At 42.4% G+C, this 10,649-nt stretch overlaps 1 protein-coding gene across 5 annotated transcripts in view; it reads right to left on the minus strand.

Annotated features, from left to right (window-relative positions):
* Positions 1-9,744, minus strand: part of LOC132651286 (zinc finger protein 120-like) — a 34,884-nt gene extending 25,140 nt beyond the window's left edge. The window contains exons 1-2 of one of the 5 annotated variants that reach the window (XM_060376519.1): positions 9,300-9,744; positions 7,975-8,138 (exon numbers count right to left, since the gene is read on the minus strand). In XM_060376519.1, the coding sequence (XP_060232502.1) occupies positions 7,975-8,043 (69 nt within the window). In that variant the 5' untranslated portion in view covers positions 8,044-8,138; positions 9,300-9,744. The other 4 variants (XM_060376518.1, XM_060376520.1, XM_060376522.1 and 1 more) reach the window with 4 other exon arrangements.
* Between the last annotated feature and the right edge of the window lie 905 nt (positions 9,745-10,649).

Raw genomic sequence — 10,649 nt, forward strand, 5'->3', positions numbered from 1 at the left:
GAGGTTGCTCACGTGGTTCACCTGGAACCACAAGAGCCTGTTCAGCAGCTGGAGCTGAACCAGCAGAAAGGTATCTGGAAGAACACGCCCCCTTTCTTGACTGGCAGGTCCGGACAGAGGCCCTGATTGGACAGAGAGTCTTGAGTGACAGGAGCCCCTTCCTTAGGGTTAGGGTGTCTCCCTTAGGGTTAGAGTGTGCAGAAGGGACACAGCCAGTTAGTCCCTGACCCTGGCTTCCAGTCCGTGCCCTCGCCTTCTCCAGATCTGCAGAGGTTCGCATTTCAGCAGTGCTAGGGCCTGTTCTCCCATAGCCTCTGTCTGCCTGCACACCCAGCCTCGGGACCGCCCAGCCCTCCCACTCTGGCTGCTCAGCCACTTGCTGCTCCCCTCTGTGGGAAGGGGCCCTAGGCTCCCCAACTCTAGAACTCAGGACATGCCTGAGCTCTCCCACAGCGTTCTGCTTCTTCTTCCTGGTGGATCAACCTTCCACAGCCCATTACTCAACTGCAGTGGAGTTACCCATCTGTTCCACAAATGGAAGGGGTCCTAGAATATTAACAATTAAGGAGAAGTTTTTAATTATTCATACATTTTATAATTAAGGAACAAAATACAAATTAAGCTGACTTCTCTATTAAATTAGCATGCTGTTTAAGTGCTTTAGCAGTAATATGCATATATGTATATAATATAAAATATAAAAGGTAGGAATCACATACTCCAAAAAGCCCATTCCTGTGAGATGATTAACATGTCTAGAGAACATATTTAGTACAATCAAACAATACTGATGAAATGATTGCAGGATTCTTAACTTAGGCTAAATCATATTCATCTTTGAAGGAATGTCAAGTTATTTATAGTTATTTACAAGTATTTCAGAGGAGTTTGTTAGATTTTATAAATGACTCTCACAGGAGTTATATACTCTTCTGAAAGAACAACAGGCATTGTATTTTATAATAAATGCAAAATGCACTCTTGGCAAAAAGTATAAAATCTACTAACAGAATTTTGATTGGGACTCTGTGTTCCTCATACATTTCATTTCTGAATGTTACGATTTTTTTAATTTTATTTTTATATTAATTAAGTTTATTCAATTTGTATCCCAGCTGTAGGCCCCTTCCTCATTCCCTCCCAATCTCACCCATGCTCCCTCATTTCCATCCATGCCCCTCTATGTCTTTTTTGAGACTGATACTCCAACCAAGGACCATGCATGGAGATAACTTAGAACCCCTGCACATGGCAACTAAGTATACAAGTGGGTTTCCTAGTAAGGGGAACAGGGTATCTCTCTGACATGTACTCAGTGGCTGGCTCTTTGATCACCTACCCCTAAGGGGAGAGCAGCCTGACCAGGCTACAGAGGAAAACAATGCAGCCAGTCCTGATGAGACCTGATAGGCTTGGGTCAGATGAAAGGAGAGGAGGACCTCCCTATTAGAGAAATTTCAAGAAACAACAATTTTCTTTTGTGGCTTCATGCTTGGTTCAGATAATTGCACCTATATTTCACCTGGTACCTGTGAAAACCTTGGGAGAAAAGCAGTTAACAGATGACAATCTCTGTGGAACACTGTCTTTAGCAGCCACATCTTCCCAAATGGGAAGGGAAACAAAACAAAACCAAAATAAAACAAAACATCTGTATTAGTAAAGATTCTCTAGATGAACAGAACTGATCGAATGAATGCACATGTGTAGAACGTGGGTTTATTAGAATGGCTCACATGCTGAAAGATTATTTAATCATACTGTGAACCCTGAGATGGTGTCCTGGAAAAATCTGTCTCTAGTTGTGGTATGCCTCAGTGCAAGCCCACACCTTTAATCCATGAACGCTTTATTAAAACAGGCTTAAATAAACTCAACCATAGGTCAAGAGGTCAACAAGGGTGAGTAGGAAGGTAGGCTGGGTGCTTTCTATGCCTTTCTGAGCTAGTAAGTTTTCACCCAGGCATCTGACTCCAGCATCTTTATTGGTGACATCAAATCTTTTGCTTAAAAACAAAACAAAACAAAAAAGCCAGTAATGGTTCAGCCAGTGTGGCTGGATGTCTCAGCTGGTCTTCAGTATATACCAGACTCCTTAAGAAGTAGGCTTTAATGCCAGTTTTAAAAAAATTAGCTTGCCAGCCAGAGGTAGGGCCAGCAGACAAAGAGAAAGAGCTACCATCTCCAATATCATATGTTACCATCAGAGACTGTGGCCAAGATTAAAGGTGGATTTTATCACATCAAAAATCTAGATTGAAGAAAGAGTTTTTCCACTTTCCCAACAGTTTGGGTTTTAGTTAATTCCAGACATATAGTCAATTTGGCTGCCTAGAAGAGCCATCATAACAGAAGAAAAAACAGAAGAGCTGAGAAAGATTTTTTTTTTTCCTGTCGCAGGCAAGGAGAACATGGAAGTCTTTTCTAAAGCATGATTTTCTTCAACAAAGGAAGCTTTGGGGTTTTACTTAGGGAATCTGGATAAGTTCAAATATAGGTTTGCCTACTTTAAAGCATGCTAAGTTAAATCCTTTTCTTAACATGGTAATAGTGTATAAGGAGAGATATTTAAATGCATCTTAGCTCAAAGTCATGCAGAAACATTTATAAAATATAAAAGTAATGGACAGAAATGCTTCTGTAATGTTCATCTTGTACCACAAGGTCTTAGATGAAAATAAGGAACACTAAAAATCGTTTGCATGCAGCCTGTACTTTCAATCATGTTGTATGATTTCACAGATATAAGTATCAAGGCCATTTTCTCATACATACAAAGATAGAGAATACAAATTCAGAAAACATCAAGGAAATCACCTATCAGCACCATGGACACTATTCTTAGAGGAACAGCTTTGTTGAACTAGTCTAACTTCACAATGAGCCTGTTTTTGCCTATGAGATGGTTGGTTCTGAGGAATGCTGCAGCTACTTTCATACAGGAGCAGAAAGAGTTCATTTTAAGTAGCCCTGGCTGCTATCTGTCTCACTGCTGTGATATCTCTGTAGAGATTACTACAATTTTAAGCGTTATTTTTATTTCATATACATGGGTGTTTGCCTCCATGTGTCTATGTTCAGTAACAACAGAAGCTAGAAGATTGCAGGAGATGGCATGGACTGGAATTAGAGCAAATGGTTAGCTACCATGTGGTTTCTGGAGATGGAAACTGTATCTTCTGTACCAATATCCATTGTTCTTAACTGCTAAACTATCTCCCTAGCTACATTTTAATTTAAAATGTATTTTTATACATTTTAATTAAAGTATATTACATTGCTTTCCCCATTTTTTGTCCTCTACTTTTTAATTTTTATTTTTATTTCATTTCATTATTTTTCCCCAAAGACTTGTGTCTGACCCTCCCCAGGCGTGACCCTGTGACCTGGTTTGTTTACACACACGTCCACCCCAGATGGTGACCAGCTCGACCCTGTCCACTCCGTCCTCCTGAGGAGACTAGGATTGAGAGAGGTGACAGGAAATGGCTCTCCCGGATGCCCCTGCTGTAGTCATGGCTATGACAAGGGATCTCTCTGTAGCTGCTTCTGGCTGTAGGTTCCCACCCAGCCCCAGGAAGGACACACCACAGCAGGTCCGGCTGTTTAGTCACTTCCTCCACCAGGTTGGGGGAAGCAGCTGCACACTCACCATATTGCAACTTTGGACCTAGCCTGAAATCCCATCACAGCACACAGCAGCTGTGCTCAGACCAGATCATACCAACCTTTAACCTCTTCTCAGCTACAGAACTGCAGCAAGGTGGTGGGAAGAACCTGCCTCTTCCTGTGACTGAAGGGAAGGAGGGTTCTGATTGGACAGTGAGTCTTGAGTGACATGAGCACCTCCCTTAGGGTTACAGTGTACTGAAATGAAAAAGTACAGTGATTCTTGGTCCAGGCTTCCATTTCAGTCTTTTTCCATATCTGCAGAGATTTGTATTTCATCATGATCTGTGCCTATCCTCTCCTTGCCTACCTTCTGTCTTCCAGTACACAGTAGGCACTTTCCCTCTTCCTCTTGGAATCAAGACAGATAGCTGTACAGTCCATTATTCAACCTGCAGGGAGTAAACAAACTTTCCCACAGGTGAAAGGGTGCCAAAAATATTAAGAATTGAGAGATTTTAAAAAATACAGAGAGATATTTGTTCTGTGTTTTCATGCTGGGGCTAAGTAAACTGCAGCTATTTTTCAATGCTAAAACCAATGATGTAGAAACAAAGGCAACAATACAAAGAATCATTGTAACTAAGAGCTGTTTGTTTTTTACTTTGTTTTTTTGAGAAAATCAACAAGATAGACAAACTTCTAGCCATAAGAAAAAGATAGACAGTATCCAAATAACCAAAATCAGAAATGAAAAGGGGGACGTAACAATAGACCCTGTGGAAATCCAAATAATTGTTAGGTCTTATTTCAAAAGACTATATTTAATAAAATTGGAAAATCTGAAGGAAATTGACATTTTTTTCCTGTGTCTCTTGTTCCTCCCCTCCCCCATTCCTTCCACCCTCCTTTCTTTAGGAACCCCGTTGAAGTCCCTTGGGTCGGGACAAGGAGCCAGAGGGCAGCAAATGAGCAAGAAGAGAGGTGTGAGAGGAAAGCTAGGAGAAAGAAGCAGGAGAGAGAGATCCTGGAACTACGTGAAGATGGACTGGATATAATATTTCACAAAAAGCAAGTATAATGTGGGGAATCTAAATGTTAGGAAACTATGAGGGTTTGGAGGTTTAGGATGCAGTAACTATTGCCCTACATTGTGTTCTAGGTTAACTAAATGAGCCCAGTCTTTGTGTGGTGATTTGTGTATACAGCTGTTTAGGATTAACAGCAAGCTTTACCAGAAGGTATATCAATAGTAAATATTAAACAACACCTACAACGTGATAGTTTGAATTCTACTTTCCCTATTGACATTCTTTTACTTATTTTTCTTTATTGCCTAAACTAACACTTGGAGCACAATACTGAAAAGGAGTGGGGGTGGTGAACATAGATGACAAGCTTCTGACCTAAATAAACTAGCCTAAACCTTTGCTCCATTAGTGATGATTTTGGATGCAGGTTTCTCACCTATAGCTTTATTGTGTTGAGAGGTGTTGCCTCTAGCCTTACAACTTTTGAAACTTTTATGATAAAGGTATTTGGATTTTTTCAAAGATTTTGTTGTTTTTTTTTGTAGACGCTATTAAGATGTTCATGTGATTTTTGTTTATACATCATTTATCATTTATGTTGTTTTTATATTTATTGACTAATGTTGTGCCATATTAGGTATAAGCAATTTGTTCATAGTGGAAATCAGAAATGAAAAATCAGAATTGAAAGGGGAGACCTAACAACAGACACTGAGGAAATGCAAACAATCATTAGGTCTTGCTATAAAAGCCTATATGGCATAAAATATGAAAATCTAAATGAAATGGACAATTTTCTTGATAGATTCCATCTTCCAAAATTAAATCAAGATCAGATAAATGGATTGAATAGTACTATATCTCCCAAGGAAACAGAATTAGTCATCACAAATCTCCCTTCCCAAATAAGAAAGCAAGCCACAGTCACCTTGATACCTAAAACCCACAAAGACCCAAAAAAAGAGAACTTCAGACCCATCTCTTTTATGAACATGCAAAAATACTCAACAAAATACTTGCAAACCAAATACAAGAACACATTAAAGATATCATCCATCATGTCCATGCTAGAGCAGTAAATGAGATCAAGGGGATACAAATCAGAAAGGAAGAAGTCAAAGTATCACTATTCACAGATGATATGATAGTATACATGAGTAGACCCACAAATTCTACCAGAGCTCTCCTATACCTGATAAACACCTTCAGCAAAATTGCTGGATATAAAATTAACTCAAAAAATTCTGAAGTCTTCCCGTATACAAAAGACAAGTGAGCTGAGAAAGAAATTGGGGCAACAACAACGTTCCAATATTCACAAATAATATAAAGTACATCGGTTTAACTCTTACCAAGAAAGGGAAAGATCTGTATGAAAAAAAAAAAAAACTTCAAGTCTCTGAAGAAAGAAATTGAAGAAGATATGAGAAGATGGAAAGATTTTCCATGCTTATGGATCAGTAAGCATAATAGCAAAAATGGTCATCCTACCAAAAGAAATCTAGAGATTAATGCAATTCCCATCAAAACATCAACACTATTCCTTACAGACCTTGAAAGAACAATTCTCAACATCATATTAAAAAAAATTGAATAGTTAAAACAACCAGTATGATAAAGAACTTCTGAAGTTATCTCCATCCCTGATCTAAAGCTATACTATAGAGCAAGAGTAATAATAACGCCATAGTACTGGCAGAGAAAAAGACTTGTGGATCAATGGAATTGAAACAGATACCCAGAAATAAACCCACGCACCTACAGACAGGCAGGACTAAGGCCAGAAATTTATACACTGAACCCCCACGGTGTGTTCTTCTCCCCATCAAGCTACTTAAGACCTCCATCCTCTGGTACTACAGCACAGAATCTCCACTTCCCCTCTCAATAGACTACCATATCAGTGTTCTGTCTGAGAGAAAAATCCTGCTTTTGGAAATGCCTGTCTGCTCTCTTTTAAGTCCATGTCAACTGCATCAATCCTGATCTAACAGACACTACAACATGCACTGAGGAAAGCAGCGAATCATTGGTTCATATTTTAAAAGTCTTCATTCAACTAAGCATTAAATGCAAAAACATTTAATGGGTAGACTTCTAGATGTATAAAATCTAACATTAAATCAAGATGAAATAAATTATTAAAACAGATACATAATAACCAAGATAGAAATGGTAATTTAAAAATCTCTCAAAAAAAAAAAAAGAGAAAAGAGAAAAGAACAGCCTAGGTCTAGAGATTCAGCATGAATTCTACAAGAGTCGCAAATAACTCACTACAATACTCCTCAAAGTAGTTCACATAAGGGAAAAGGAAAAAAACTTCCATATTTTGTTAAGACACCAGCAGTATTATCTTGATTACAAAAAAATCAATTTCTGAAAATTAATAACACAACCTAATATTGTGTTAACTAATTAATAGCTCATGTTATAAAGAACTTCTATACAGGTACTCAGTTATTCGTACAAGAGACTTACTCACTTACCTAATACATTATGACTGGAAGCCATGATTACAGACTATGTTAATATTAATGTCAAATATTATTGATTCCCATAATACTAATTATATAGTATACAAACATTCACATTTTATCTTTTATTTACCTATCAACTGAATGAAAAGTTCAATTGACTTGTTCAACAATCATCTTGACATCCTATTTGAAGTTAATCTCCAAGGCTTATAAGTGTAAGTGAGTCCTATATTAAACCTTGTTGGTTTAAAACCCATACATTACATTTATCACTAACACACTGAGATATGGTCCAGGCCCATGAGCACTGTCTATGTTCTAAAATTTATTAATGGGACCATGATTTTTGTTTCACATTGATCTTACCTTATTAATACTAAATCATCTGCGAAAGCAATTACTTTTCTGTTACTGCTGACTCAAAGACAGGCTATTTATTGTCCACAAAAGAATCTTCTTATGGTCTTTTGTCATAAATACAGATTGTATTTTAGGTGAAATGGTTGCTTGGATATGATGCCCTAATCTGTATCTTATGACATTGGACATATTCCATGAAATGATAAAAATTTTGGAACTTGATATATTTTTACACTATTTTCAATTGTATCTTACAGAATTTCATCTCACATTAGGAAAACATTTGTTGAAAGACATTCAAATTTGTCTTCAAATGAGTGCTTTCAGTATCCAAATCATGTAAGATATATACACATACACTTTGACAGAACCTTTTTCTATTTTAATTTGTACTTGCAACTATAAGATGAAAATGTTTTATTGGTTTGAGGATAGTAATTACTTACCAATAATATAAAATCCTGATGCTTCCCTTGCTTATGAGTGAGGCTTACCTGGCATGGAAGAAGCCAGTCCATGTTTCTGTCTTCTTTAGGTCCCATTTCAATTTTGCTCAGCAGCATTTTATGGAGGGCATGGGACACTGCATACACTGCATTCCGTATCGAATAGCTGGGCTCAGAAACGGTCACCACATCATTTTCTTCTGGTTTAATCTCTATAGAAATTGGGTATGTGTCATGATATATAGCATAGCAGGAGATGAGCAATCAAACCTGTCAATCCAGAATTTATGGAAGTAAAAATCTCCTGGGTAGTGGGAGGCTGTAGAAGACTAGAGATAGTTCATTAAGCCAGGGATAGCTCTTGTTTTCGAATATGAGAAGCTTCCTCTGAAAAAGTTCATCAAGTCATTCCTATTTGATAGGGACTCAAAATAAAATGTATTGGTTTGCCATGTTCTACACCTTCCTTCTGGTAGAAAATAATTTATTTACCATGTGGAAAAACTTCAGTTACTTATGTGAGTACAGAATACCTGCACTTTTACCTGTGTATGTTGGTTCAAATTCAGGAAATCAACACCAAATAGTACCCAAGTTTTAATTAGCTGTTGTTTTTCTGCAAAGCCACACAGATTTCTTTCGTTCTTTCCTTCCTTTTCTTTCTTCTCTCTCTCCTTCCTTCCCTCTTCTTCCTCCTCCACCTCTTTTTTCTCTTTGCCCATAAGTATATGCCCTCAGCCCAGCAGAGGTGGACAGATCCTTTTGTACTGAGTCCCCAGCACCCTAACAACTAAGCCCAGTGCACCTTACCTACTCAACCCCCAGCCCCCTAAAAATTATTTATAGGATCCTCCCTGCTCGTGCACCCGCAGGCCAGCAGAGGGCGCCAGAACAACCAATACAAGGTCGTGCACAGCCTCACCCCGGGCGGGGTGCACCCATCTCCCCCAGGAAGCATGCAGGCCTGGAGGGAGCAGAGGACTGTGTTCTCGTCCCGCCAACACCCTGCCTGCGGTTCTGCTCCACACACGAGCCGCTCAGGGACTCCAGGCGGATGGATGGATGGAAGGCCAGGGGTGGACAAGGGAAGGAGGCAGGGAACCCCCAAATCCCTCCTACTCCCCTTCCTCCCCGCCTCCACCCCACGTGTGAGCAGGACTATGAATTCATAACTGCTTGAGATAAGAAGATTGCGGACCTGGGAAAACCGTTCCGGGTAGCAGCGCGTCGCTGGCGGAAGTCCCGCCCCTTATGGCTTCGCTTCCAGATCCGCCCCGCAGAGAACAGAGACTTCCGGGCTCGGAGGCACCGAGGCCGCCCTACCATCTCCCTGGCCTGGGCTGTAAACACAAACCCTCTACTTACAAACAGACCTTTATCCCTTCGTTTCTCACTTCGGAGCTCTTGCTGGTCACGGAAGTCCCAATGGTCCAAGATACATCGCCTCAGAGACCCACCAGCCTGAGAACTACAAACATGGCTTCGGAGCAAGGACTTCCGGGATTGTATCGGAGAACTACAAAAATGGCGTCCACGTGGCGCAATGCATTCGGGGATTGCTCGTAGTCCCGAGTTTGATTCCTTTCCTGTCCGTTGCCTGGACCGTGGACCCTGAGTCGCCTACAAATCCCAGAATCTCATGCGCGCTGTTTCCAGCATTATAAACGCTGCGAGGCGGAGATGCGCATGGAGAGACCCACGACGGTCCCGGCTTTTGTATGTCTCTGTCCGGAGTAGGCGTGGGTTGATGACGCACTTCCGGCCTGGTTTTTTTTTTCTCTCCCGCTGGCGCGCTGGCCGGGGTCGTGAGCTGTCGTGGCCATGTTTTGGGGGAAACGGTGGCCGCGCGCCCCGCTTTCCGGGAATCTCATCGGGGTCTCGTGGCCCCGGAGGCTGCGATGGCGGTGGCCTGCGCGGTCGTGTTGGCGTTGAAAGCAGAAGCGGAGGAGGAAGAGAAGGATCCCGGGGACTGGCGGGACCCTGAAACCTCCCGGAGACGCTTCTGGCGGCTGCGCTCCGGGGACGTGTCCAGCCCGGAGGAGGCGCTGAGCCGCCGGCGGGAGCTGTGCCGCCGCTGGCTGCGGCCCGAGCGGCGCTCCGAGGAGCGGATGCTGGAGCTGCTGGTCCTCGAGCAGTTCCTCAGCCTCCTCGCGCGCCGGCTGCAGGACCCCGTGCGCCACCTGCCCCCCGAGAGCGGGGAGGAGGCAGGGGCCTGGGCGCGCGCCCTGCACCCGGCCTCCCCGCAGGTGAGGACCCCCCAAACCCCGAGACCGCAGGCGAATGAGTCTTCCCACCGCTGTGTCAAGAGCTCCGAGAGGGAAGGGCGCACTTTGGGGTGTCAGGGTTGAACAAGATCCACAGTCTAGGCCCAGGAAGGTGCAGCAGGGTTGTAGCTGGTCCCCTTGTTTCCCGATTAGCAGTGAGGAGGAGGTGGACACTGGCGCTCCCCTTGTCTCCATTCCGCACATTCAGCCTAGTCAAAGCTGCCGGGAGATGCTGCCTAGCTCAGGCTAGTCCCGAAGCCGTGTTTCAGGGGTCCCTGAGTCCAGTCGAGGTGACGTGGGTCGCTTTGTTATCCTGCCACTCGGCTCACCAGCTCCTTGCTACTCAGCAGAGAAAGCGAGCACTAACTGAGGTCTTGCGCCCCTCCAGGGCACCCCGACTTTCAAGGCCGAGGCTGAATGTCCGACCCAGGGAGAATGGCAGCAGCTGGCCGTGGATCC

The sequence above is a fragment of the Meriones unguiculatus genome (genome assembly GCF_030254825.1).
Source record: "Meriones unguiculatus strain TT.TT164.6M chromosome 13 unlocalized genomic scaffold, Bangor_MerUng_6.1 Chr13_unordered_Scaffold_44, whole genome shotgun sequence".
In the NCBI taxonomy this organism is placed as follows: Eukaryota; Metazoa; Chordata; class Mammalia; order Rodentia; family Muridae; genus Meriones; species Meriones unguiculatus.